Below are 27,056 nucleotides of genomic sequence, written 5' to 3'. Positions count from 1 at the left end.
AGAATCTCCATTTTATCCCAGACTAGTAAGAGTGAAATGTGAGAGCCAATTGCAACGTTTGATCGAAATGGTAAATGTAATCGGTGATGATATATTCTGTTGGTATATGCCCCTTCTTTCCTTAGTTACCTTACCTTGGGTTTAACCTTTGCCTATCACGTTACTTTGGGTATTCCAGCTGTTGACCGGCACGCTACCTATAACATTGTCAGCCCTTTCCAGCCGTCTTGTTATTGTACTCATACATGATGACTTTTATGCAAAGACGCGTTAGCATGCAAACGGACTGGGTGCTAACCATACAGGTGTATAACGAAAGGGAAGGCGTGCCAGATAGTAGAATGGAGCAGCAACGACTTCAATATCACTCTGGCCCAGCCACCCAGGTAACAAGTTGTGCCGTCCATTTCAACGGATATTTTTGTCTCCTACCTTTCGCCAGAAAAAGAGTAAGTAGCATTTTAGGTGCCGCACGAGGCTACAGCACGGCCGCGCATGCCTTAGTTGACCCTCGTTACCCAGTTGCCAGATGATATTTATATTTCAATCGTGTTAACAAACAAGGCGTCCCATCTGAGACCCGTTCCCGGTGCCTCCCGATTACGAGTGCTGCTTCTTTCACATAGACGACGGATGCGGTCTCAACGGCTTCGGCACCCTTTCTACAGACCATGAAGACGAACTTGAATGGAGCTGAGCAGCTGTGAGCACGTGATGGTGCTTCGAAGGGAGAGTATTGTCCTGTTTGCCTCATTTTGCGACAGATTTTATTTTCCGTACTAATCGTACGCTGACAGTGTTTTAGGGGTGTTGTCAAATCTCCAACATGACTAATATTTACATCGCTCCTTGGCATTGCTTAGTCAGCTGATTGACGCGTCGCGGTCGTTGGTAGGGGTTGGCGCCGGAGGGCGTCGTAGACTTTGATAATAGATCAGGGTGGGGTGGAAAGAAGTGATTGTTATTATTTCAGGGCACATGCAGGTAAACTGATATGCCAGAGGTACCCATCAGTGTTGCACTGTGCTGCACGATATGTTCGGGTCTGCCTGCACGCGCTGGAATTGTCGCAGTTCATGCTGTACACATGCTCTATGTTATTTGCAAATTTGCCCATTTGTTTTTATGCCATGTTGGGTCATGGTGACATGTGTACTTCAGCTCACTGGATCCATGCTTGCTTGTGTAGATGCATTTTTGTCAGCATTTATGTTTGAATTACTGGATGTGATGGCTTATTAAATTTATTTGAACTGACATTCTAATTTGAAAGTAACTGGGGTCTGATACATTTGTCCTTTGACAGGCTGTAGTCAGACCTGTGTCCTCAGGTCATTTATGTTATTTAACCTTCATCCCTGCCACCATCCAGTCACCATTTGTCACCTGTCTGTCCCTGCAACCACCCACCTGTCAACCACTCAGTCACCAGTGATCAGGATGGGATACTTGCCAGCACAGCATCCCAGGTGATCCCAAATGACCAAATGAGCCCTTATCAAATGGAGATTTCATATAGTAAAGAGTAATGTTGAACAAGGGTACTTAGCTGGATTCAGTCACATGTTGCACTTGCAATCAAATGTGATGTCAGGACAGCTCAGATGCTACAAGCAGGCACCATCAGTTCATTGATTTGGCCTGACATTGCTTGACTGTAGAAAGGGATATTTTCAGAAGTGTCCTTACTTGTGTTGTGCAGGTATGATGTTAATGTTGGAGCATCTTTGGGGTCTGCTCAACTGGTACTTGCGGCCATTTTTCAAGTGGCTCCTGCACAAAACAACTCGTCTATGTGAGATGCAGCGGATATGTTATGGTCAGAAACCTGGAGCAGCACGAACAAGACGAGTTGGTAAGCCATTGTATCTTCTCATTGTGTATGCTGTGCCTATTGTTGTGTTCTAGTGTGAGGTGCAGTGACATAAAAACCAAATGTTTATGTAAGATTTTGATGGATTTCCTTCCTATGCAGCAATAAGCAAGATTTTAATTTCTGTACTTTTCTGGGAACATAGACTTGCATCCTTGATGCTGTTCTATCATTGGGATGGTCATTGTGCCTATAATCAGAACTTGTGTTTGTTGGTATGTTTCTGTGTGTTTGTGTGCCACCATGCAGGCAGGAGCATAGGTGTGTTACCACTTTGATGTGATAAGAAAGTGTCAAAGCTGAACACCAGTGCAACAATAATGCTTGCTTAAGGCTGAACACCAATAGGGCCACTTTTGTTTGCTAAGGATGCATAGGTGCTGTGGCCATTTTACATAATGTTCAGTTTCATCCCCATGGTGTGTAAGTATGACTAATTGCTTTCAAATTTAGAAAAATTAACCCTACCACCACTGCCTTTAAAGTGTCTGAAGTATTTCTTATAGTGGAGAAGGCTTCTTGAAGAAGTGCTCTGGTGTTCTGAAAATGAGCATTATTGAAAATATGTATATAAGTGCTATATGTATAATAAGTGCTGTTGAAAGTGAATGATGGAAAGAAGTGGCTCAGTGTTTGTGCCCCTATTTCCTGAAATGAATGAATAATAACATGTTGTAAAAGCAGGGTTCCAATGCCAGCAAATACCAAATGGCTGAAATGTTGCCACTTTCATGATTTGCTTTCAGCCCTAATGCTGTGAATAAAAATTCTGCCCTGAGGACGCACCTAACACTGTCTTCCACTGGTTCTACCTATCGACCCGTGCTTATTGTGCCATGATCTCCTGGACTGTAAGCAATCGCGAAAGTGTGGAAAAGTGGCTCCCAGCTGCTTTGCATCTTGGAAGGGATGCCGATATGCCTTGCTTGCAATGCTTTTGCTTTTCTACAGAGGAATCGATGATGCGATCTCGCACCAAAACCATCATCGATTTAGTCGCCTACCTAGATCAGAAGTCCAGCAAACGACAGTTTCTCGGGCCGTCCAGGGCGATGGTCATCGACTATTCTGTGTTTGCTATCCTCAAGGTCAAACGAATCAAGCCGGATATACATGCCCAGTAAGTACAGGGTGAGGAGAGGAGTGGTCTTCGTCGTCATTCCGTTATTGGTGCTGCATTGTATGTGTACTTTGCGCGTACCGTTGTCCTATGCCTGATCAGGTGCAGGGACCTGGATCAGCTCCTTGGTGCGCGTTGGGGGTGGAGATGGGCTGGCATCCCTGTGGCTTTGTAATTTAATTGGCATAGCGGCCTTTGGGAGGATGAGGCATGTTTGTGGCTTGACTTCCACGTTTTAACCTAATCAACAATCCGAATACATGAGGGTAGCGTCATGCATGTACGGGGTCATATACACATCAGACCGCCAAATAAAATGCAGTACCGGATGCAGGTGGTGGGAAAATGTTTTGTGTAACAGGAACCCCGAATGGTGGCATGTAGTCCAGAAATCCGCACGCTTGGACTGGTCACGAAATGGCGTGATTTGTTAACACAAAACTAGTGTTGGCAGGTTCCGCCACCGCTGGAATTCTTTTTTCGGATAGAGGCCGAAGTCATGGGTTTGGGCTCATGGGATTTTCTGTTATTGTTCTGACGTTATTTCTACACATATTCGTGGTGAGAATGCCATTAGTCATGGTGACGCCACGGCTTGGTGCAATGACTGCAGACTGCGTGAGTAAGGGAAGTTTTCCTCGAGACGTCTTTAAATTTCCAAAGCCTTGCAAACAACTATGCCAGATATTGTCGGCACTGGTGGTAAGAACTTGTATGACAAATTTCAAGGGCGGCATTCAATGTTAAAGGGAACGTTTCAAATTTAAAGATATGGAAGCAAGCATCAGGTGTGATGAAACAAACTCACTTATGACTATTGGTATACTTTTGAAGTGAAAATACTTCTCTAGACAGCACACCTCTCTTCAGCAAAAAAGCTCTTCATTGAGTCATGGTCTGATTGCGTCACCGTACCTTGCATAACATTGATTGAGAGCCAGTTGACGGCCATTGTGTCTGGAAATCGCACTCACGAACGCCAGATGTGAACGCCGTAACACTAAGGTTTTCCTTGATCGCCGATTTCCTTGAATCGGTGATCGCCGCCTGGCTTATGGAATGGGAGGATTTGAATGACGTAATTATGACCTAAATGCCAAGGTGACTTTATATAATCCCTATTTCTCCCCCAACATACCTTTCCCATTTTTGTGGGCGTATAGCTCAGAAACTAGAGGGGAGTAAGTCAAGGAGGACAGGATCATGAACAGCACTGAATGTTCTGCAAGGTTGTTATTTCGGTTTAGAACCCGATAGAAATGTAGAACACTCTTTAATGCCTTATATGACTCACAGTCAAATCTAAGTGTTGACTCATATACATGTGGGCGGCTGGAGGACGCAAAATAACCATCACAGGCCGACACGCCCTAAAACCCAATCATCATTATCATCAGGCAATTTGGCTTTCACCAGTGTTATGTTGCCGCTATAAGTATTTGCAACGGACTGAGGAAACATAGATATGTGTGGCTTTTCAAACGTTTTTTTTTTTTTATTTAACATACGAGCTAAAGAAACTTGCGTTACATTTCGTGTAAAGTAAGGGAGTAACGAGTTAAATAACTATCTTTCTGAAGCATCGGGGCAAAGGAGGCAGAAATTTTAGTAATGGTGCCCACCTATGCACGAAACCAATGACTATGGCTTATGGATGATGTGAGCACGTGCATATCCCATTGTTACTGGTCTTCACCCCGGGCGCAGGCCCAGGTCTGACCACTGCTGTTTTTGGTACGGGCTGCGTTCCTTTGTAAAGTCCGTCGCTCGGGCCTGCTTGCCACCACTGGGCCTGCCTCTGACAGTACTGACGGTCGGCGCGACGGTCGGCAGGTTCGTCAACTCGATGTCGGTCTGCCTGGACCAGATCTGGGGCTACCGGCAGCTGGCGGCTGAGCTGGAGCACCTGCGCCGCACGCCGTACGACGCTGCGCTGCCCGAGCACGAACACAAGCTGCACCAGCTCTGGACGCTCCTTCAGCCAGATGTGAGTCCGCGATGACCGGGCCCGGCCGCCGTGCGCTACCCAAGATGGTTCTGCACTGCGGCCGTGGCGCTTTTTTAACGGCAACTTACGCCGTGTCGTACCGGCCCCGTGGTTTTGTTTGCAACTACGTTCTGAACAGTCAGGCTGCCAAGCCATTCTGAAGCGGGGTGACATGTTGCAAATACGAGTTCGACGTAGTTTATGAAATGCTGACTGGCATGGTCCCTAAACACCTACGGGAAAGTATTTGGAAGGCATGTGAACAGCAGTCGCTAGCTGTTTATGGTAAACGTGTCTTCTATATTGCATGGACTGTAAGCAGCCATGTTTGACGGTGGTCGGTGATGACGTGGCATATTGGCATCGCGGCTGATCGCATTTGGTCGATGCGGGCATGCGAACTGCCACAGGGGCCGACCCAGAAGCAGTAGGAGGGTGATTGCGAGTTCTTGTTGTCCACGTGAGCCGGGCTAGTTGACCTTAATAATGTGGTCTTGTAAGTGGAGTGCACGCAATGATTCCGGTGGTGACGTACGTTCCGGTTCTGTTCCGGGTTCCTGGCAAATAGGCCGCCATATCTTTGCAAATGCATGCGCAGTGGTGACGATAAGTGAGCTGCCGCTGATTTTTTTTAGATGAGCTGTTCAGCCCAATGATTGTGTTTCCCTTTTCTTTTCTGAGCGCTAGCGTGATACACAATGTCCGTGATAATATTTCAGGGATATATATATATATATATATATATATATATATATATATATATATATATATATATAGATGAATGTATTGGTGTGAACAAGGCTGTGGCCTTTAGTATAGATGAAAAGCATATATGTTGATGCGCTGTTTTTACGACTTTTCTGGTCTCCGTTCCTGAATTTCTCCATCGTCACAATATTCTATTGCTGTACACGGTGGAGCATAAACACATGTCCGGATCTCACTTGCCCATACCATAGCAATGTTGATTCGTATTGCTAAATCTAGCGGAGCACAATGTTCACCGTTTAGGGAGACCTGTGTCTTGCATCGTTCACACTTGGTCATCCCTCGGAACTCTTTGTGCCAGGTGCCAAAGATGACTCCCTCTCCGTTCGAAGGAGGCAGAGATCTACACGCTATGCAGCTTCATCGATAGCGCGTGTCTGGTGTGATCAGACGCACCATCTGGCCGATGGCCGATGACCGATGGCCGATGGCCGATGGCCGATGGCCGATGGCCGATGGCCCCATTTAGGTGACCAAGGTTCGACTATTAGGTCTCTTCTCCTCCTGCAGACTTGGCGTTTCAGGGGCCCCAGGAATTTAGCTAAACATCTAGGAGCTTCGATAGGCAGAGTGAGCTGGTCAGGGTTTTTCGTGCTTCGGCTGGTGGTGCGCTCCCCGAAGGCGCCCTCCCGCCAGGTCAGCACCATCCTGGGCTTAGGGAAGGCGCGTCATCAGGGTGCAGTGAGATGCTCTCCATTCTCCCTCGGGCTGTGGCTCCAGCTGTCTCCAGAGGCACTCCAGTATGCCAACGTACCACTCCTTGTTGAAGGTGACCGTGGAACCGTCTGCACGCTGAAAGAAGATGAGGCCGAAGGAGTTCATGGCGCGCCGCTTTGTCACCGTTGGGCGAGGTGCTAGGGTGTGTCATCAGCTGCAGAACGTGGCGAGTTGGTGATAATTGATGTGACATAGTATGCTTTTAGGCTTCTCAAAATATTTTTCGGAATATTAATAATCCAGCGTGCGTCGGCCGATTACTATATCACGCTCTTTCCAGCGCTGACATCTGGTGGTATAACTCACGGTTTTTTGTGACCGTCACAAAGCACGGTTTCTTTTTCTTGCCCCGCTGCATTGACTTCCGAGCCCCGATCACGCAGCAGTCTGACATATCACAATGTGTAGATTTAGCCATAAACTTCGTGGAGTGGTGAGCAAAGAAAATCGTTTAACCCAAATATGAAGTGCAAACTATGTTCTGCCTGATTCTGACAAATTTTTTATCAAAGTCGGGAGGGGCTGGGGTGTCATTCAGCTGAATAAGAAACTACACCCCTGGTGCCAAATTAAACATATCTATGTCAGTGGAAGTGCAGGTGGATGCATCATTGCCCCAGCACTTGTTCCCCAGGCGAGTAAGATTGTGCTTTGGCTGGAAAGAAGCTGCCCTACTTAGTATGTCCCAGATTTTTGTATGCGTGTTTTGGTGGCTTGCATACATTTCAGGACTAAATTTTTGATAAAGTGCTCTGGGGAATAATGCTACAGATACCCAGCATTTCAAGCATTGTTTTTAGTCAGCCTTAATTGAGACCCATACCTCTAGAATATTGTTGTCAATATAAACAGCTTTCTATCGGCTCCATAGCTTCAAATAGTACGGTAAGTGGGAGCGTACAATTAGGAAGGAAGCATTCCTTAGCAAGCTTGAAGATGTAGAAATTACAAACAGCCAATCTTCAATGGTCTTTGGCAATTCAGTGAGACCAGCCAGTGTATGATGCTTATTGTCATTTGCTGCTAAAAATGTCATACAGTACCAGTTTTGTACACAGCGCAAACTCACATGGACCACTTTGTTCTCGCTACAAACCGTCATTTTGTAATTATTTGTTCTCCCTAAGAGCCCAAACCAAGCCTCAGATACTGCACCCTACCTCCTGCAACTGTCACCTTTGGGCTGTGCAGCGAGCTCTTCAGCAAGACTTCTGGAGGGCTGTGCAGTGAGCTCTTTAGCACGATGTGTGGAGAGCTGTGCAGCGAGCTCTTCAGCACGATGTTTGGAGGGCTGTGCAGCGAGGTCTTCAGCACGATGTCTGGAGGGCCGTGCGGTGGGCTCTTCAGCACGATATTTGGAGGGCTGTGCAGCGAGCTCTTCAGCACAAGGCCTGGAGGGCTGTGCAGCGAGCTCTTCGGCACGAGTCTGGAAGGCTGTGCGGCGAGACCTTCAGCACGATGTTCGGAGTTCCGAGACCTAAATCCTGTAATTTATATGTTAGGTGCCCCATTCAGGTGGATGTGGGCCTCCTGGTCATATAGTTTTGGATCATTTAAGGGAATCTGCTGAACGATTCTGCGACTGGTGCGGTGCCGCCTTTGCCCAATTTTTGGTGGACTTAAACAGTCATTATTTATGATGAACCGGGGTTTTGCGAGGTGTTATGCTCTTCTTTATGACTATCTTCCTCTTCGTACAGGCTCTTTCTATAGGCAGAAAACTGTTGTTTCGTCTGATGTCGTGAACCAGTGCAAATTAGCACCTTTTGACTCCGTGTTTGGCAGCACCGCTGTACGAGGTGCATCTGGGGTTACTAAAACTCAGGTTACTTAAACTCCAGGGCACATGTTATCGAACCAATCAAAAAACACGCACCCGTATGATATTACGTTTCTCTATATGCATATAAAATCACGGCATGCTCTTCGAACTAGTACCTCTTATGACGTGATTGGCTGGGGATCTGACCTCCGAGTGTTTTTCGAAATTAATTTCCGAACCGTGCTAGATTTTGTAAAGCTGTGTACAATTGAATAGCCGATTTTTCGGTACAACAAGATGAGATAAACCTTACAAGATCGCTGACCTGTGACAGGTCAAATTCGGGCCATGGATGTCAGCGAAAGTGATTCGTATGGAATTGTTCAATAGGTTGTGGTAAACAAGTAGTACGCGAGGTCATGCATCATTTGAATGGTTTCTTAGACAATTTTTGAGAGTAGGATTATGATTAATTCCATTAACCTTGGGCACAATTTGAAGGCTAGATGAAGGTCAAAACCCAACCGCTCTATTACTGACGAACGCGCTTTATGCGGTGGTTTTTGACGCGGTAACTTCAATTTCCTGGATCGCAGCGATGTTAAAGGATCACGCGGGTCGTTGACTGTGGTCGGTATTGGCTGCGCTTGGTATTTGTTGTCATCACTAGGCAAGAAAAGCTGAGAACCTGAGAGAAGTTTCAACCAGAAGTGAAATGAGGTCGTCTGTACTTTCCTGCACCCCGAACTTACGCAAATGCAGTATGTGCTATTCGTTTGTGGTGTAATGACTGTTGTGCATGCTTTAGTTAATCATTTTGTGAAGCGTTTTGCTTGATGTATCAAAAACACATGACAACCGTCAGTGTTAATCCCACCCCCTCCCCCCCCCATCCCTGAGTGCATCAGCGGTAAAAATTGCGCAGCTTTTGTGATTTTTAAAGAAGAGTCGACGCAAAATTGAACTTCTGATAACAGTTTGAAGTGTAGAATGACGATCGGTGTGTGCTGATGCGCTTAAACACCACATTGAGCACTGAATAATTGTTGTTATTCCTGTTATGTATCAGCCGCAATAGTGTGCCGGTTTGTGACACTGTCGGGCGGTGTTCCCAGACGAAGCTGGCGGCGCGCATATCGCCGCAGTGGAAGGAGATCGGCTTCCAGGGTGACGACCCCAAGACAGACTTCCGCGGCATGGGAATGCTCGGTCTCGACAACCTGCTGTAAGTGTTATCAATGTACCGGCAGTGTGTGCTGGGTCTGGGGGCGTACGGGTATGCGTCTTCGATGGTAGGACCAGGCGTGCAGCTGTTTGCACGTCCCTCTGTGTCTCGCTTTTATGGGTTTGGGTTCATTTGGTTCATCTATTTGGAAAGGCTCCGATTTCCTTTGCTTAAAAGCGCGCAGAATACAAACGTTGTCTTCAGTAATGTTGGCCATTTACTGGTCTGGCTGCCTTGGCTTGCGTGGTCGTCGTATGCCGCAGTAAATATGCTGCATACTGTAATGAAGCGGTCAGGACCATGGATCCAGGTTCTGCGCAGTTCCAAGATGTTGCATGTTTGCTTCCACGTCGCGCATGTGAGCTCAGCTCTGTGTCTTTAGGTCAGAACCTCTCCGTTTGACGCGGACACCTTGTTAGCTGGCCCACTCCCTTGAACACTGGCGTATTAAATATTCCCTTTTTCACTTTGAAAGGAAAGACATGGTCTCTTTCTCCCGCTCTCGCGCGCGCGTGTGAGCATTCTGATGACAAGAACGTTGCTGAACCAAATTACAGATAACGGTGAGCGATGACAATGTGCAGGTATATGATTTTATTCATATAACGGACAGATATTGACATCTGAAAAACACATAATATTGAGCTTCCGGCAAAAATGGAGCCCTGCATTATGGAAGTCTTCGGTGCATGGGCCAAGATAAGCGCTTGTACACAAACACCGTGGTTGGTCATGACGCATGTGGTAACGGCCAACTGTTTCGATCAAATCGCAGCTCCTCAGAATGACGCTCGTGCAACGTGGAAGCGGGTACAAAGAATGCATCACCCAGGTCGCATCGTCCTAAAGTCGCATCCCCGTGCGTTCTGGGGCTTGAACCCAACGTGCGCTCGCCGCCGATACTCAGTCCGTTGACGTTTCCCACCGTGACCGCTTTGTTGACGGTTCTGTTCCCCGAATGGTGGCTGGGTTACCGGTTACACAGCGACGGCGTGGTCGGTCGGGTACCGTGAACGAAATCGATCGCTAGCGTGAAGAGTACCCAGAACTCGCGCCTGCAGTCGGCGGTAGGCGCTGCCTCTCGTTGCCCCGATTATACGATTTCCCCGAGACCCGCTGTTGTTACAGTGGACCCGCGAGGATCGGCTCTCGAATCAGTTCATGGTGCTGTTGGTTATGACGGCAGGATTTCGGCGCTAATGCACACTTCTTCCCTGTGCAAGATTTTTTACGTGTGTATTTTTTCCAGAATATTGACGTCTATACGTCAGTGACCTGGCGAGTGTAGGGTGATTCGGTGACTCCAAAATAAGTATTCAGTTGAATCCATGCATACGTACAATGCTATATATTTACCATAAATAAGATATCCCAGTTTCTCCAGGAACTGGAATGCTACCTGTTGTTAAAAACCTTCATTTCATTTGTCGTCGTTACAGTCATCTCGTTACACGCTTTTGGTTAGCAGCTTGACAGTGCTGATTACGTGCAGTGACCCGGGCAACAAATAGTTTGTTCAGCAAACATCGCGTGATGTTTCGACCGCTGTGAGGACGAGTTGGCTGCCGACCAGTAACTCGTAGTTTTCTTGCGATCGACAGTATTGAAATGGGCCTGAAATCGTTACCCTGATGGCCGTCTTAAACTAGGCACGTAACAATAGCAATTCTCTCACGAACGGCAAACTTCCGAACATTTGCGAACTACTGACAAGTGCAACGAATGAGGTGCAATCGCAGAAAGAAGCGATCTGACCAAGTGTGCGGCAACTCCGCTTGCACCGGTGGCTTTTAACGTGACCAGACGTCTCGGCTCCTCAAATAGCGCAGGATGGGTCACAGCCTTCACGTGTATTAGGCCCGCACATACGCATGGGGGACGATGGGATGCGGTCATCACCTGCGCTTCAGCCGTGCTAGGCCCCTCAGACGCGACGCCTTTCGGCTGCTCCGCCCACGCCTAGTCAGTCTCACCAGTGGGGCTCGCCTTGGACTCACTGACTTGGCAGATAGTAGTATGATGCCAGTATACGCAGGCATGTTTCCAGCCGACGCTCTTCGGGTTGGTGGATGTTTGTTTCCAACGCGAGCAGTTGACGGTGGCGAGCCGTGTCGGCCGCTGACGACACTCCGCAGCTCACGGTCAGTCCTGCCAGCGGCTCGCATCGTTCGGGTCCTTTCTGGTCCGGATGGGATTCCCGTATTGGTCAGCTGCCTGAGGCCTTTATCTTGATTTGCCCAAGCCAGTGTGCGAACATTCCCCCGAATCAGAAGGTAAAGGCTCATTTGCGGGAAACTGTGCGTTATCATACCTCTTTCGGGGAAGAGGACTGTATAAACGGTTGAGACGTTCAGAGAAGTGTTTTTCACAGCGATTGTGCTTGGGCAACACAAATCAAACCACAGAGTTACACTGCCGTTATCTCGCTTTTGCCTGAACAGTCCACGCCAGTGAATACGTTGACCCTGCCATAACAGGTTGTTCGGCTTAGCGCATGCGCTACAAAATACTGCATATAACATCATCATACTGTATTTGCACAATCTCGTACAAGTAAAGGCTGTGCAAGTAATTGCAGTGGATGTGGCGACGCGTGTAAGTTTTTGAAATAAACATCTTGGCGCGTAGCGGTTATGTCGCTGATTCGTGTAAGGCTTGGCAGGAGAAGTAGTGTCGCGTTTGAGTTAAATGTGTGTACGTTTTTGCAGTAGAATTGATGTCGCGTATAAGTGATGTAGCACGCCTTTCGAAAGGAGTTTTTGCCGAAGCACTTATGTCTTGACACCTTGATTTGTTCTTGATATATCACTCATAAAAAGTCTGATTTATTATTGCATCAGAATCCTGACACTGGCCGATACGCGCCATTTCCGTGGCTGCAGTGGAACGGAGCCACGTTTTGAACCCAGCGGTGTTTCGCCTGTCCGTTCAGAAGACAGCGCACACCGTGGCCGCGTTACCGTCCGTCGGTCCGGCAACGATTGATCTTTTTGCAATGGTTACCCTGCGCCCTAGCAACGTATGCCCAATAAACCAGCCAGTGGGACGTGCACTGCCTGACACGGATTTGTGGTCCAGCCGGCGTGTATAACCATGGCTATCGTTGACTGCCGGCACCGGCCCTCATAGTGTTGTGTTTGCCAGAGGGTGTACGGCACCGCTGGTGCCCACGAAACCGGCGAGCACAGGAGCGCGCGAGCGACTCGCCCGGTGCACGTTACTGGCTCCACGGCTGAGACCCTCCCAGGCGCAGCTCGGCTCTATCTGTCAACGTCGGATCTCGTCCTCCGGGCAACATGCGAGAAGTGATCAGCATTCACATCGGCCAGGCGGGCGTGCAGATGGGCAACGCCTGCTGGGAGCTCTACTGTCTCGAGCACGGTATCACGCCCGACGGCCAGATGCCCTCCGACGCCACGCCCGACACGGCGGACGAAAGCTTCAACACCTTCTTCGCCGAGACGGGGGCCGGCAAGCACGTGCCTCGCGCCGTGTTTGTGGACCTGGAGCCGACCGTGGTGGACGAGGTGCGCACGGGCACCTACCGCCAGCTGTTCCGGCCCTCGCAGCTGCAGTCGGGCAAGGAGGACGCGGCCAACAACTACGCGCGTGGCCACTACACCATTGGCCGCGAGATGATCGATGCTACTATCGACTCGATCAGGAAGATGGCCAACGAGAGCTCTGGCCTGCAGGGCTTCCTGGTGTTTCACTCGTTCGGCGGCGGCACCGGCTCCGGCTTCACCTCGCTGCTGATGGAGCGCCTCTCCATCGACTACGGCAAGCTGTCCAAGCTATGCTTCTCCATCTACCCGGCGCCGCAGGTGGCCACGGCCGTGGTGGAGCCTTACAACTCGATCCTCTTCACGCACACCACGCTTGATCACATCGACGTCGAGTTCATGGTCGACAACGAGGCTATCTACCATCTGTCGCAGCAGCACCTGGACATTGAGCGGCCGACCTACACCAACCTGAACCGGCTGATCGGCCAGATCGTCTCATCCATCACCGCCTCGCTCCGCTTCGACGGCGCACTTAACGTCGACCTGAACGAGTTCCAGACCAACCTGGTGCCTTACCCGCGCATTCACTTCCCGCTGGTCACCTACGCGCCGGTCATCTCTGCCGAGAAGGCGCAGCACGAGACCATGTCCGTAGCGCAGATCACGGACGCCTGCTTCGAGCCGGCCAACCAGATGGTCAAGTGCGACCCGCGCAACGGCAAGTACATGGCCTGCTGCCTTCTGTACCGCGGCGACGTCGTGCCCAAGGACGTCAACGCCTCCATCGCTGCCGTCAAGGCCAAGCGCACCATCCAGTTCGTCGACTGGTGTCCGACCGGCTTCAAGGTGGGCATTAATTATCAGCCTCCGACGGTGGTGCCCGGCGGGGACCTGGCCAAGGTGCGACGTGCCGTCTGCATGCTCTCCAACACCACCGCCATCAAGGACGCCTGGGCTCGACTCGACCACAAGTTTGACCTCATGTACAACAAGCGTGCCTTCGTACACTGGTACGTGAGCGAGGGCATGGAGGAGGGCGAGTTCTCCGAGGGACGCGAGGACATCGCAGCCTTGGAGAAGGACTACGAGGAGGTGCAGTCGAGCTCCACCGAGGACTACGACGACAACGAGTACTAGAGGCTGCCGCCATCCGCCGTCTGTCGCAGGCGCGTCAGCGCGTCGCATCACGGAAGACACGGATGCACGAGGCTCAAGAGAACCAAAACGGCACCAACCGGTCCTGAACCCGTACAAGGCGGAACGGTTTGCGCCGGTCACAGTGCTCATAAGTTACAGCGAGAAGCTATAGCTCGGCGGCGGTCGTGTGTGTGGCGGCGCTGTGCAAACAAAATGGAAAAAGGGCTCAAGGATGGAATGCAGGTTTTGGCTTAGCGGCCGTTCTGATATTCTATGCTTGACGTGGAAGGCAAAAACAAAACAAAAAACAAAAAGTTATGATTTCCAGTGTCTTGATGACTCAGTTTGTGCTAGCTTTTCTGTGATACTGCTAAATGCCACTTGGAGCTCAGTGAGGACAGAACAGCTTTCGGAGATGTGTAAATGCGTGCTTGTTAGACGCGAAGCTCATTTTGATCGTGGCTTAGTACTTCAAATATCACTCTGCATACGCCAAGCACTACTCATGAACAGAACGCGACAACCACTAACCCTGTCATGCTCGTGTTTGAACATGGTTGGTAGGTAGGATAGGACGCTTGTGGGCAGTCGTAGACAAGGCTCTAGTCATTTCTAGTCTGACTTGTCGATGACCTCCGGTTTTGTATCTCTTGGAGGGCCATTGGGCAGCTAGAGGGCTGTGCACGAGTATGGAGGTTTAACTGACTGCAAAACGGTGCTTAGCGTCGTGCGATGTGATCAGGGGCATGCGATGAAAGGCACCGTGCACCCTTGTCTAACCTGTTTGACAATGGTTGCGTTTAATTCACATTTTTTCCAGCGGTAGCAAAACGCTTAAGGGTCTAGTATCCGTCAGCATAGATATGGTAGGTCACTTGTGACTAGAAGGGAAACGAACTTGGCAGGTTATGTGAGGCTTCTTATTGCTTATGTTTTTTCTCCCTTTCATTTAGCAAGTGGGATTGATGTAGTTTTGCGTTTGCATTGTTTAATTTTACTGTAATGTTTTGTCCTACGTGATCAAATATATCATTTAAAGGGAGTGTTGCACATTTGTATGCAGTTTTGAACTGAAATGGCCATCTTATAGATCACTGGGTGCAGTTCAGAGCCCTGCCATTCGTAGGACCTAAACCCCCTCTAGTCTCTGAGCTACACGCCTGCGAAGATGTGCAAAATATTTCGCGGATACTATTTCAAGGTCATCTAGGCGTCCGTGACGTCATAATGACGTCATTCATATAATTCCATTCTTTTAGCCGAGCGGCGATCTAAGGACAAGAAAAATGTAATTGTCGAATTGCTCATGTCTGGCATTCTTGAGCACGATCTCCAGATATAACGGCCTTCAATTGGTTCTCTGTGTTGTGCAAGGCACGATGACGCAAACAATGACGTATTGAGGAGCATATTTACTAAAGGGAAGAGCTGGGTTGTTGAGAACAGTCTGTTCCACTTTTAAGTATATCAAATGTTAGAAGTGAACTTATTTCATCATATTTTATGTTTGCTTGAATATCTTTAAAGGAAGTGTGTTTAGTTAACTGAGGATTTTTTACTGCACGTAGAATGGTAGGGAATTACAAATTTTGCTGTCACGTGTTTCTACAAATTCGCGTCCACTGACGAGGTATTGCCACAGCCTCCAAATATTCTTTGTTAGGTATGGAAGAATGAAGTTTTCGGGTAGCTCCCAAACAGTATTCACTACTAAGCACGTCGGGATCGTTGAGAAGGTGTGGTTAGCTCTAGCGAATGGCTTGTCGAGGATGTCGCTTGTCAGCGCTGACAGTAGCTTGCGAACGCGGCGATGGCGGTGGCCACTATGTTGATTATTTTGTGTGTTAACATTCAGCCAAGGGCTGCAAGTATGCGGGTCTACATGTATGGTAAGGCTGGTCAGTTTATACGCACCATTTCATGCCGGCTAACTATATACTGAGATAAGGAACAGGTATTGTGTCGTGCCAATCGGCTGCGCCAGGCTCTAGGGACAATGTGATTGTTCTTCGTTACCTAGCAACCAAAATAATGATCATGTCTAGCGTGCAGCTACTCGCCACATATAAGCCAGTGCATTCGTCCTTTCATGCCCGCTGATTGGGTTATCTTTTGGGTTTGTTTTTGTTCCCGCTCAGCCATCGATGGGATCGGTAGAAAGAAATAGATCAAAGTTGTTGCAAGACCCAAATGTACTAGATAATTTCCAAACTTTCCTTAGGCATGTATTGAGAAAACCGAAAATATTACACATGCTCCCTTTGAATGTGGAACATTCACTTTCAGGGTTGATGCACTCCCGTTTGTAGGGCAATTCGTAATGATTATAACTATCCTTCTATGCAATGTATCCCATAGGCGTTAGTCAGGTTCATCTCAGAACATAGTGTACTTACTTAGAAGGTTGGGTATACCCTGGTTCAGTTTTTCAATGAGTGTCAAAAGGGACGGTCCATCACGAATCGACTTGGATGAATCAGTCTGAGCTGTCCCAGTGTGGGCAAAGTGAATGTAAGCCGGATTGTTTTATTGTCACACGATATAACCTCGTTGTCATCCGAAAAAATCTTCAAAAAGCCCTGTCCTTGTCAGGGTTGGCAGAAGCCGCCTGAAATAGTTTATGCGGGCCGGTTTTGCCGGTTAAAACCAGCTGATGGCATAATTGTCAGAATCTGGCAGAAACACGGAACCGACTGTTTAATGTAATCTTTAGACCTAGTAGAAGACCACATTGTCCTGGGGGTTCTCGATCGGTGTAAGGGGCCCTCTGACCGGCATTTTGGGCCCAGCCTCACGGGCCGGGAGCCTTACTGTGGCCTACAGCGAGGATCTCGGCCCTCTAATCTGGCCCGCGATCGACTGTTTCCAGGGCTCCTCGGGCTCCTCACCCGTCCCTCTCGAACACTGCCCGTAACCGACTTGGGGCCTATTGTCAACGTAATATCCTCGGTTAGTCACTATTGGGGTCTAGTCAACTCGGACCCGACCAATGCGAATGGGGGCCCGGCTTTGCCCATGCTTGGGAAACATATCCTCACACCCAGACCTTCACGAAGCTGACTGTTTAGTGCGGGTGGTGCCTGACCGGCTAGAGGCCTTTGTCGACTCAGGGGCCCTCAGTGGTCGCAAAGGAGCCTCCGACTGGGATTTGAGGACACGGCCCTGCGGGCCAGGGTGCCCTTATAAAGACTTTCAGCCAGGTCTTCGGGCCCTTAATTGTCGGTCCCGAGAGTCCCTTCGTGCCTCTCGGGATCTAGGGGGTGGCACGTGCTCCCTGTTCTCCCCATGCTTGTTGCACTGTGACTGGTGCGCCGGACGTGAACGCTAGGTATCTGTGCATACACCACTCATTCCTGTGCATCTGCTGCTCCTTGTACATACCCGTGTTCTTGGTTTGGTGCCGGCGCTTACTGAGCTTCCAGGTGCCGCGTGTTATGTTGTTGGGTCACTGGGCTTACATCGATCACGGGACGCCCCGCAGATCAATAGCGTCAGGCCATGTAACGGCCGCGACGCGCGACCTGTGCACGACTGCAGCCAGCCGTCCGCTGCTGGGCGAACGGTCGATTTGTGCTGTGACAGCCGCAGGAGGGTTTTATGGCAGTCAAAATGTGCTGTTGACACTGCAGCAGATGTTCTCGCATAGTTGGTCGCTGCGCCTTTGACGAGGTTATATCAGAGTGGTTTACACGAATTGCTGTGGGTCCGAGCGCTTCGTAACTAGAGCTGGATGCGTCGAGCCTCCACTCGACTTTTTCAAAGTAAGTTCCATGAGGCCTTTGTAGCGGGCCATTATTGTCGTACCGCACAATGTGTGCTATGCCGCGGCTGCCAGGTGTTTGATCGTCTCCCGTTAGCCAGCTGTCAGGTAATCTGTCGGTGTATGTTGGCTAAGCAAGGCGCGCGCGGACAGCGTGATAACGCCCGAACCTCACGTAACTAAAATAACGCCGGCAGTCCTGCATTAAGAAGCTGGTGGGCAGCGACCTAACCATTTTTTGGAAATTAGTCGGTGCCAAATGCTTTATTCTCCATGCCGCTAATGTAATGGATGCATGGTCTCAGAAACAAAAATTTCCGCATGCTTCTGTAATCAGGCCAGTTTTGCTCAGTAGATGGTGGCGCTCCGGCCCAACCGTCTCCGTACAAATAGCTCACGCAGTCCAATCGCCGAAATAATCTGAATGATGGTTAAAATGGTCTGCAAGGAACTGAGTCTGGAAGCATTTTTTTTTTATACACACAGAGCGTGATAAATCCGAATAAAGTTCGTTGTCCTTTCCGTGATAAAGGGAAAGATCATAGGCTCGTAATTTGGCGGCACTGAACGCCAGCTCCATAACGTACGGATCATTAGACCCATCTGACGAAAAAGGCCAGCTGCCAATTGGCCAAAAATGGTTAGCGTGGCCCAGAACGGTCGCGCTGTAGTATTGTATGGTGTGTAGAGTCATCTGAAGTCCCCTCTGACATTGTATGCCATGTAGATCTGTCTGGAGTCCCGTCCGACATGACATGGCACGTGAGGTCATCCGGAGTCCCGACTGACATTACATGGCACGTGAGGTCATCCGAAGTCCCGTCTGACATTGTTCCGCATGCTGTGTCATCCGGGTCTGACTAAGGCTGACAAAAAGTCCAGAGCCGAAAGCATCCGTCGAACTGGAAGAGCACAACTTGGGGGATAAGTTGGGGTTCCCGTAATGACCTCTGCCCATCAAGTGCCTAAATCCCAAGGCTACCCACGGAGACAGCCCGAGATGCATGTCTAAAAATTAAAAAGTGATCCAAGGACATTGAATGGAATCGAAATCGGATGATTGCACAGTGGCATTGTGCTGGCATTCTCTGGATGTTAGCCGCGTTGAAGTAAATTTTCCAGCTTGAAGATATTGAAGCGAGCCTCAGATATGATGAAATAGGCTCACTTATAACTATTGGTATACTTTTAAGTGGAAATGACTGCTAGAGACAACGACCTTTTTGTACAAGCAAAAATGCTCTTCAATGCGGCATTGTTTTATTGCCGCATGGAAGGTTTGTATGGCCCTGCAATGCTGCCAAACTAGCCGTGCGACATTGCCACCCTTGCCCTCACATGTAGTACTTCCATTCGCCGAGAGATGGCAGTGGCGGTGATGGAAGTTTCCTTCGTTCCCACCGTTTCCTCATCCCAGCGCGGATTTCCTCCAATGCGTTCCTGCGTCACATACCTTTCATGCTTTCTTGAACAGTGCTGAACGTTATCCCGGAAGGTAACAAGCGATGTAATTTACACCGAGTACTCTGTAGCATTCATTAGTGTCAATCGCGTTCTTCCGCCACATAAGCTTCGCCATTCTTTTTTGCATCACTGACCGCGCGTATGGCTGACTGGAGTCGTACTTAGTAATCGTTCATAACGCGTAGTGCGGAACAGCAAACAGTTTGACTAGATTCCAGTGCGAGCTGGTATCCGGAAAGGCAGCATCCTGGACCGTTACTGTTCGCCCGCTTTCTGGCTGATTTTCCGGGACAAATTTGGAACTAGTGGAGTGCATGATGATGTGAAGATTTATTACCGAATTGACAGCATAGCAGATTGTCTCACACTTCAGGCGAATATTGGACATCCTCATGCGAAGCATGCACATGCTGTCGTGTCCTCGTCAAGCGCGGCCCAATCATAAGGTCTCGCTATGTGCCTTCAACGCTCATATAAGATCATTGATAGAGTACGACAACGTTATTTGGAGCGGTGCTGCCACTGTTCTGTCCCGGTGTCCCGGTGTCCTCCACTGGATTTTGAGTGTATTCTGGCTTATTCTTAAACACCAAGACATGCTTTACTCAGTCTGGCGCATTATTTCTTATGCAACGTATGTCATCAGAGGATTAACGGTCAACACGGCTAAAATAGATATTTCACACGTCGACCCATTTCCTGCAATCGTTTTCTACAACATTCTCTCAACCGACGTTTTCCAACCAATTAAGTCATATCGGTTTCATTTGTTCATGTTCGGCGGCACTCTTGGAGCGCTCTCTTGATGACCAATGTGTCCGAGTGTGTAACGTGTGTGTGTGACTGTGTATAATATGTTTGTGTGTGTTCGTGTGCGTTTAGCTTTTTGTTTGTACGTGTATCGTGTATTCACTGTTTTTTTAACTGGACTGCTTTCCCAGTCGGGTTTTCGCCTGTGGGTTACTTACGCCCTAAATAAACAAATAAAGGTACTCCAGACGCAACTAAGGCAATGATCATGTTTGTCTTGACCTTGGACACAACATGCTCATTGAGAAAGCGGAATTCGCCTGACGTGTCGTTGACAGCATACATCTCAGTGTGATTATAAAAAATACGCGATGGGAAGTCCGCACAAATTTACGTGCGTCTGGCTGAAAAACGAAAGTATTTGAAGTCTTGAAAAAGACATAATTTTAAACTGCAGGGAGTCGTCTGGAGCATAACCTAAAAAGATAAAAAGGGTCTAACTTTGAAGTGCATGGAATCGTCTTGATAATGGGTATATCAAACGCATACAAATGTGGAAGGGTGCCTATAAAGGCTGTGTGCAAATATATTATTTGTGTATGATTGTTTTTGGGAAATGTTATTTGTCGCCTTGTCTAGTCTGATTGAAAACCGTAAATTAAAAGATAACCGTAGATATTTGTGTAAACGTAAAAAACAACTTCTGACTGTTTTGGCGTGCCGCCTAATGTTGGTTAAATGAATAGGTAGAAATCAAGCATGATCCAGATGTGTGTCATGGGACTGGGTTTCACGTCACAAAGCTGTGCACAAACGTCTCAGATATATACCCTGGGACTGAAACTCACGTCTCAAAGCTGTGCACAAACGTCTGAGATGTACAACGTGGGACTGGGCTTCACGTCTCAAAGTTGTGCACAATGTCTGAGATGTATAACCTGAGACTGGGCTTCACGTTTCAAAGCTGTGCACAAACGTCTCAGATATATACCCTGGGACTGAGCCTCACGTCTCAAAGCTGTGCACGAACGTCTCAGATATATACCCTGGGACTGGGCTTCACGTCTCAAAGCTGTGCACAAACGTCTCAGATATATACCCCGGGACTGAGCCTCCCGTCTCAAAGCTGTGCACAACGTCTGAGATGTATAACCTGGGACTGGGCTTCGCGTCTCAAAGCTGTGCACAAACGTCTGAGATATATAACCTGGGACTGGGGCCTCACGTCTCAAAGCTATACACAAAGATATCAGATGTATATCCTGGGAATTGGGGCTCACATTTAGAAAATGCACTTAAAAGGTGCACACTGCGTACCCGTTTCTCAGTCCGATCCTCGTGCGTTAATTTCAAGGACAATAAGCACATATTTGGCATGTCGATGCGTAAATGTTACCAACGCTTCCAGTGAGGAGTGCCGGTAAATGCCCCGTATTATCGGGCGAGGATTGCACGGAAAGCGCTACGGCGTAGCATGTAGCACCGTGCAACACTGTGGCATTGGTGCGGGTCAGAGGCGTCGTAGAAATGTGCTTTTTATATGCGAATGGCCCCTAATTTATGGAATGGTCCCAACAACAAGCAAGCCACCACTAGTTGCCAACAAAGGTGTCGCAGTGAGGGATAACGTTCACACGTATCCCGGCATCAAAATAGCCTCTGGCATCAAACTTGATGAACAACCAAGTGGTCGTTATCTCACACCGAAAGCAAACAATTGGGGAGCAGAGCATAGATCATAAGCTGCGTTGTTGTCGTCCACTGAATATTACAGCTTTTTGAATATTTGCATTCTTTCATGTTTTGCTGCTTAAAAGGGACTGGAAGTGGAATTGTGTTGAGGATTGCAGTCAATCGCTACAGGAAGGCTGAATGGGACTGAAAGTGCATTTTCAAGACAGCACCAGAGCTGCACGTTTATCAGCGTCAAAAGAATTAATCCATGTTTGGCGTGCGGCTGTTCCTATGGTCAGGTTAGCCTGTGGTACGGCTCAGCCCACTGGCTGGGTGCAGTTGTTATCTGTATGCCTGAGAGTGATTCATCATCTGTCACCGGAATCCCCGAGCCTGACCGCGGCAGGGCGTTTTGCAATGGTCGGCTTCTGCGATCTCTTGTCTGTCGGAACAGCAGTTTATCACTGCTGATGTCAGCGCAGCCACATCGTGCAAGTAGAGCGTGACTTGGTCTATCAGAGATCTGCAGGCAGACAGGGACCTCGTTGCATGTCCACTGAACTGGCTGTGCTTAGTCCCATTCAGTATAGTTCTTTGTTTTGAGCGAGGCCGGAGACCGAGCGAGTGCTGGCCCTAGTGCGTGTGCGGCGCCGAAAGGTGCAGTGACATACGGAGGTCAGGTTTTGCCCCCCCCCCCCCCGTCTGATTTCCACAGAAACTGGGCAGATTTTTCTGGTGCACTTCTATCCATTCGACAAGACGTAAAATACAATTACATTTTTACAACTACACTAGCATTTTTGTAGCTAACATTTTACCAAATCGAATGATTTGGAAAGGAGGTTGTATGGGCAAATAGGAGGTTGTACAGTGGTTTTGATCCGAGTCATTGCTGTTGGGAAGATGGCCGATTTGCATATCAGTGCGTAGTTCAATGGGCAATGGGCGCCTGCTGTACATGCCGGGAGCTGTGTTGATGACTGAAGAATGTTGAGCATATCCAAACGGTGCAAACAGGAGGGGTGATTCTGGCAGAGCTTGAATTTGGAATTTGTCATGACTTTTTCTGTTTACTGGCATTAACATAGAATTAATTATTACGATGGCATCATACTAACATGTAAAAGATACCGCGTACACAGTCGTGAGGACTTATATTTTAGATATAGATGATGTGTCGGGTATATCCTAGAATGCATTGACGTTGTGGTAGGTGGATTCAAGTGAGTTTTGTAGTTTTAGCAAGAACATGGGGAAAACCTCCCAATGGGTTTTTCGTGGCGCTGCAGCATGTTTCATTGAAATACCCAATTTATGTTTTGTTCAAACGCACATACCATAGCACACGCGCCCATGGTGTCAAAAGTGGGAAGTGGCGGCGACATGTACAGAAATTGAGAGTGAGGGAAGTCCAGTTATGTATCACAGGCAGTTTTCCCCCCTTCCGTACCCTGAAACCATCTCTTCAAAACACAAAATAGTGCTTTCTTCAGTACGCGTTCTGTAAGTGTGCGTTCCACGTTTTGTCAGGCTGACACCATCGTTGTCATGCGATTGTGGTATTTGACTTGACATTGCGCCGCATCTGACGGATATTTCCTAGGCGCACTACGGCTAGGTGAGATGAACGCCGACCTTTTAAGATACATCCTGCAATGACGGATGTCACGTACCAGCGGGGTCGGGTTCTCATGAAATTTATTGGGGGGGGGGGGGGCTTTTGTCGATCTGTTGGTGGCTTAGGGCCAATGTCTGGCAAATTGGGGCGGCCCAGACCACTTTAAAGGGATACAAAGCAGCGGCACAGCAGCATCGTGCTGCAGCCCTCTGACGGTGGCGGGGCAGCGGTTGTCCGCCTGTGAGGCGGTGCTTCCCTGGCCGTGAATCAGCAGAGTCCCGTGACCGGTCGTCCCCCCCCCCCCTCCCCCCTGTTGTGTCGGGTAGCCGTCACCTGACCCTCCCCTCTCTTCCCGCGCCGGGGCTCATCAGCGTGACTGGGCGGAAACCGGCGGAGGCGACCGTGCGGATGCCGCAGCCATCTGGCGTCGCCGCGCACCGCAGCGCCATGTGACGCTTCTAGCCCCCCCCCCCCCCCTCCCCCCTCCTACACACTTGCTCCGACTTGTCCCTTGCAGACTGGTGTGCTCAGATCCAATCCTGATATGTGCGATATGTGGCGTGACTTCGTGATTGCAGAACTCGTTTGTTAAATAAACAACAGATTCAGACCAATATTCGCGACTTATGGTCTGCTTCGGGTCTGTAATAGGCCACGCTGAGTTCAGCGCTTGTGCTTGTCGTGTTGAGGTCATTATATATGCTAACGCAAGTTTGCGCGAAAGTCGAAGGAGTGAACTTTTAGCGACATGACCTGAGGACTGCTAAAACCCGTTGCTGTGTAACAGGAATGCGACCTATAAGAAGTTGCGCGCCGGTCCCAATTTCGGCTCCCATTGCTGTCAGGCCACGCTACCTGTGGGTGTATATTTTCCGGCCAATCAAAAGTTCACTGTCGGGCGAACAACGATAAGCACATGAATGCGCATGCTGCCAACTTCGAGTCTGGAAAAGCCAAAACACCGTTCCGGTTGTGAGAATATTGACCATGAGTGAGAGCTGTCAGATGTCAGTGTGTTTAGCAGTCGGCTATTGCCTCCCCGTACCTCCCCCGCGGCTAGTGGCTACATACTGCGGTCGATTTGACATCAACGGTCTCCACAACCATCCCTTTTTAAATTGTCGTGAAGTTCTTGCAGGGGGGGGGGGAGGACATGTATTTGGTTTCGTGGAGGTTCTCGGATACCGAGACCGGAGACAGGCACAGAAACAGAGGCCGGACGAGACCGAGACGCGCAATCTCGGAGGGCGCAATCTGTACAGATAGTTCCTTAAAATAAGCGCTATGGCCGCTGAGTTGAAAGGCACAGCTCTTTTGGACCACGAAGACAAGGAAATCAGCCGATGGTGTGGACATCGGTGCAAGGGAATCAGTCTGTGACCTGTACAACGGTACAAGGGAATCATTCCGTGACTCGGACGTCGGTGCGAGGGAACCAGTCGTGCAATCTGTCGGTGGCTATGGGTCTGGGAGAATATATGGAGAAATGTGTAAATGCTGCTTCTATAATCCGCTTTGATGGTGAAAACATCACTGCTGGCGATAATGGCCACCACCACGTGTGCAAGCTTCATACGTGACATCACTGAGTGTCCTACGACCGCTCTTGCCTCCTATTCTCAAAGGCAGTCGAAGTGACATTTTGTCGGCAGCCTGGCTTAGCGTCCCCATCCAGTCCCCGCGCTGGTGTAAAGGTGCCCTGTAGATGCTGACGTGCGTGTAAACCCCGAGCAACAACCTATGCGCTGGCCCCGTTGCTGGCTGAGCGGCGAGCTGAGTTGACGCCTTTACCGCTGCCTCTGCCGCAGGTTCTTCAGCCAGCGTTACACGACGGTGGCGCGACACGTGCTGTTGCACTCACATCACCCGACCTTCGGCTACTCTTTTGCCATCGTAGGCATCAATCTGACGCACCTGGCGCTGGAGCTGGTGCGCAGCGGGCAGGCGCGTGCCCATTTCTACAACGTTTGCCAGCGGCACGTCACCGTCGAGACGTTCCACAGGTTCTACTGCTACCTCTTCTACAAGTTCGACGCCTTCTGGCTGGCGGCCAAGCCGCGGGACATTATGGAGTTTGGGAGGATTCGAGACAGGTTTGCGGACACGATGCGCCAGGCTTTGAAAGATGACAACGTCAAACTGAATATGAAACTGGTGGTGCAGAACGTTTGAGCAGTTCTGTTTGTGCGTTTGGGGGAGAGGGTCGATATGTCCCCATGCCACCGTCTTACTGTTCGCTTGGTCTCTGTGCTGCTACGTAGCGCGGTGCCGTCGTGTGGTCTATCCCAAAATGCCCAGTTTAGGGCCTCCAGTTTTGTTCAGTCACTAGCGCTCTGTGATGGTCATCAGCAAGGTTTAGCCCAATGGGATGGAACGAGCGTAGAGCTCTCGGGAACGTGCACTGGCGTGACCTCGTTGGAACCCACTGCCATGATGGCTTTGAAGGCAGCCTTGTCTGAACGGTCGCGGCTCGACGCCGCTCGGCCCGTATCAGTGGTGTGATCGGCCCGTATCAGCGGTGTGTGCGGACGCGGCCGACCGTGGACTCTGCTCTTCGAACGGTCTTTTATCAGCTCGAGTGTCTATTTGTTCTTTGGTTTGGTCGGCGATGCCCGTTTCCGTGGAGCTCGAGTCCGATCGCTGTCTTCACCCGCTGTAGCCACGGCCGGCGTGGTCTCCAGCTCTGGCGTCCTCAAACCGGGAGCGCGCAGGTCATTTAGGCACGCGCAAAATGCGGTTTTTACCCCAACAAGATCACTTTATCTCTTAGTAATGATGATGGCTCTGGCACATTGAAACGAGGCGTAGTGATAATTGGGTAGAATCTCCGCCGAACCGTTGCGTCATTTTGTGAGTATGTTTGTGTGCCCTGTCTAGTCAACTGTGTTACGTTAGGCGATGCCAGTCAACTCTTGTGATACACACTGTGCACATATCAAGGATGTCACGGACGCTGCGAACGCCGTTCAGTTTCCCGTTTTGTGGCGACCTCAGGTGCTGTTTGTCACTAGGGAGGGGCACCGACCGCGCTAGTTCCATTATTTGAGGGTACATTATTTGTCCATGATTTGCTCGCTGGCGTGGGTGAGTGGAAGTAGCGATAAAAATTGTGAATCAAACGAAATAAAACAACATGCTTCGGCTCCTTTCGTGTGACGGGCTTGAGTCCGGCGCTTTTATTTACGCTCTTCATCGTACCTCGTGACCCTCAGCCACGACCTTTGGGCGTGTGTGGCACGGCGCTGTATCGCAGACTGACCTTGCTCTGTATTAAGCACTCGTGGTCGTCTTTGACACGACGCCGTATTGCGGCCTGACCTCGGTCTCGAGTGAACACTCGTGATGGGCAGGATAAAATTGCGATAATCTTTCGTCGAGAATTTGGAGGCCGCCGACGAAACGCGAGGTTTTGATGCCTTAAAGTTGAGCTTTCTCAATGCATTATGTTCAGACTTGCACTGTGCTTTGTGACTTCCCCTCAGCATTGCGAAAAAAAATGGGCCATATCCGGCAAAAACATATTTGCTGGCGTATGTTGGGGGTAAATTGACGCATTTTCACTGTTCAGCGCCTCCCCTTCACTCCATACACAATTATTTTGCGAAATTACGCCCCTGAGGTTGGCCACTGTACGGTGTCGTATCGTATCGGCCGCTGTTCTCCAATTCGTACCAGCGTTCCATCCATGATTACAA

At 49.3% G+C, this 27,056-nt stretch overlaps 2 protein-coding genes across 2 annotated transcripts; both read left to right on the top strand.

Moving 5' to 3' along the window:
- Nucleotides 1–865: 865 nt before the first annotated feature.
- LOC119091951 (ELMO domain-containing protein 2) lies at nt 866–26,492 on the top strand. The gene is made up of 6 exons (XM_037214885.1): nt 866–984; nt 1,703–1,855; nt 2,825–2,993; nt 4,827–4,980; nt 9,343–9,452; nt 25,170–26,492. Exons 2-6 carry the CDS (start codon nt 1,705–1,707, stop codon nt 25,531–25,533), a joined length of 948 nt encoding a protein of 315 aa, XP_037070780.1. The 5' UTR covers nt 866–984; nt 1,703–1,704; the 3' UTR covers nt 25,534–26,492.
- LOC119091950 (tubulin alpha-1C chain) lies at nt 12,627–15,639 on the top strand. The gene has a single exon (XM_037214884.1). It carries the CDS (start codon nt 12,749–12,751, stop codon nt 14,093–14,095), a length of 1,347 nt encoding a protein of 448 aa, XP_037070779.1. The 5' UTR covers nt 12,627–12,748; the 3' UTR covers nt 14,096–15,639.
- Nucleotides 26,493–27,056: the final 564 nt, after the last annotated feature.

Source organism: Pollicipes pollicipes, unplaced genomic scaffold, assembly GCF_011947565.3.
Source record: "Pollicipes pollicipes isolate AB1234 unplaced genomic scaffold, Ppol_2.1 Scaffold_3447;HRSCAF=4054_pilon_pilon_pilon, whole genome shotgun sequence".
NCBI classification, from domain to species: Eukaryota; Metazoa; Arthropoda; class Thecostraca; order Pollicipedomorpha; family Pollicipedidae; genus Pollicipes; species Pollicipes pollicipes.
The sequence above is the reverse complement of the archived record's forward strand: the minus strand, read 5'-3'. Positions and strand labels throughout refer to the sequence as shown.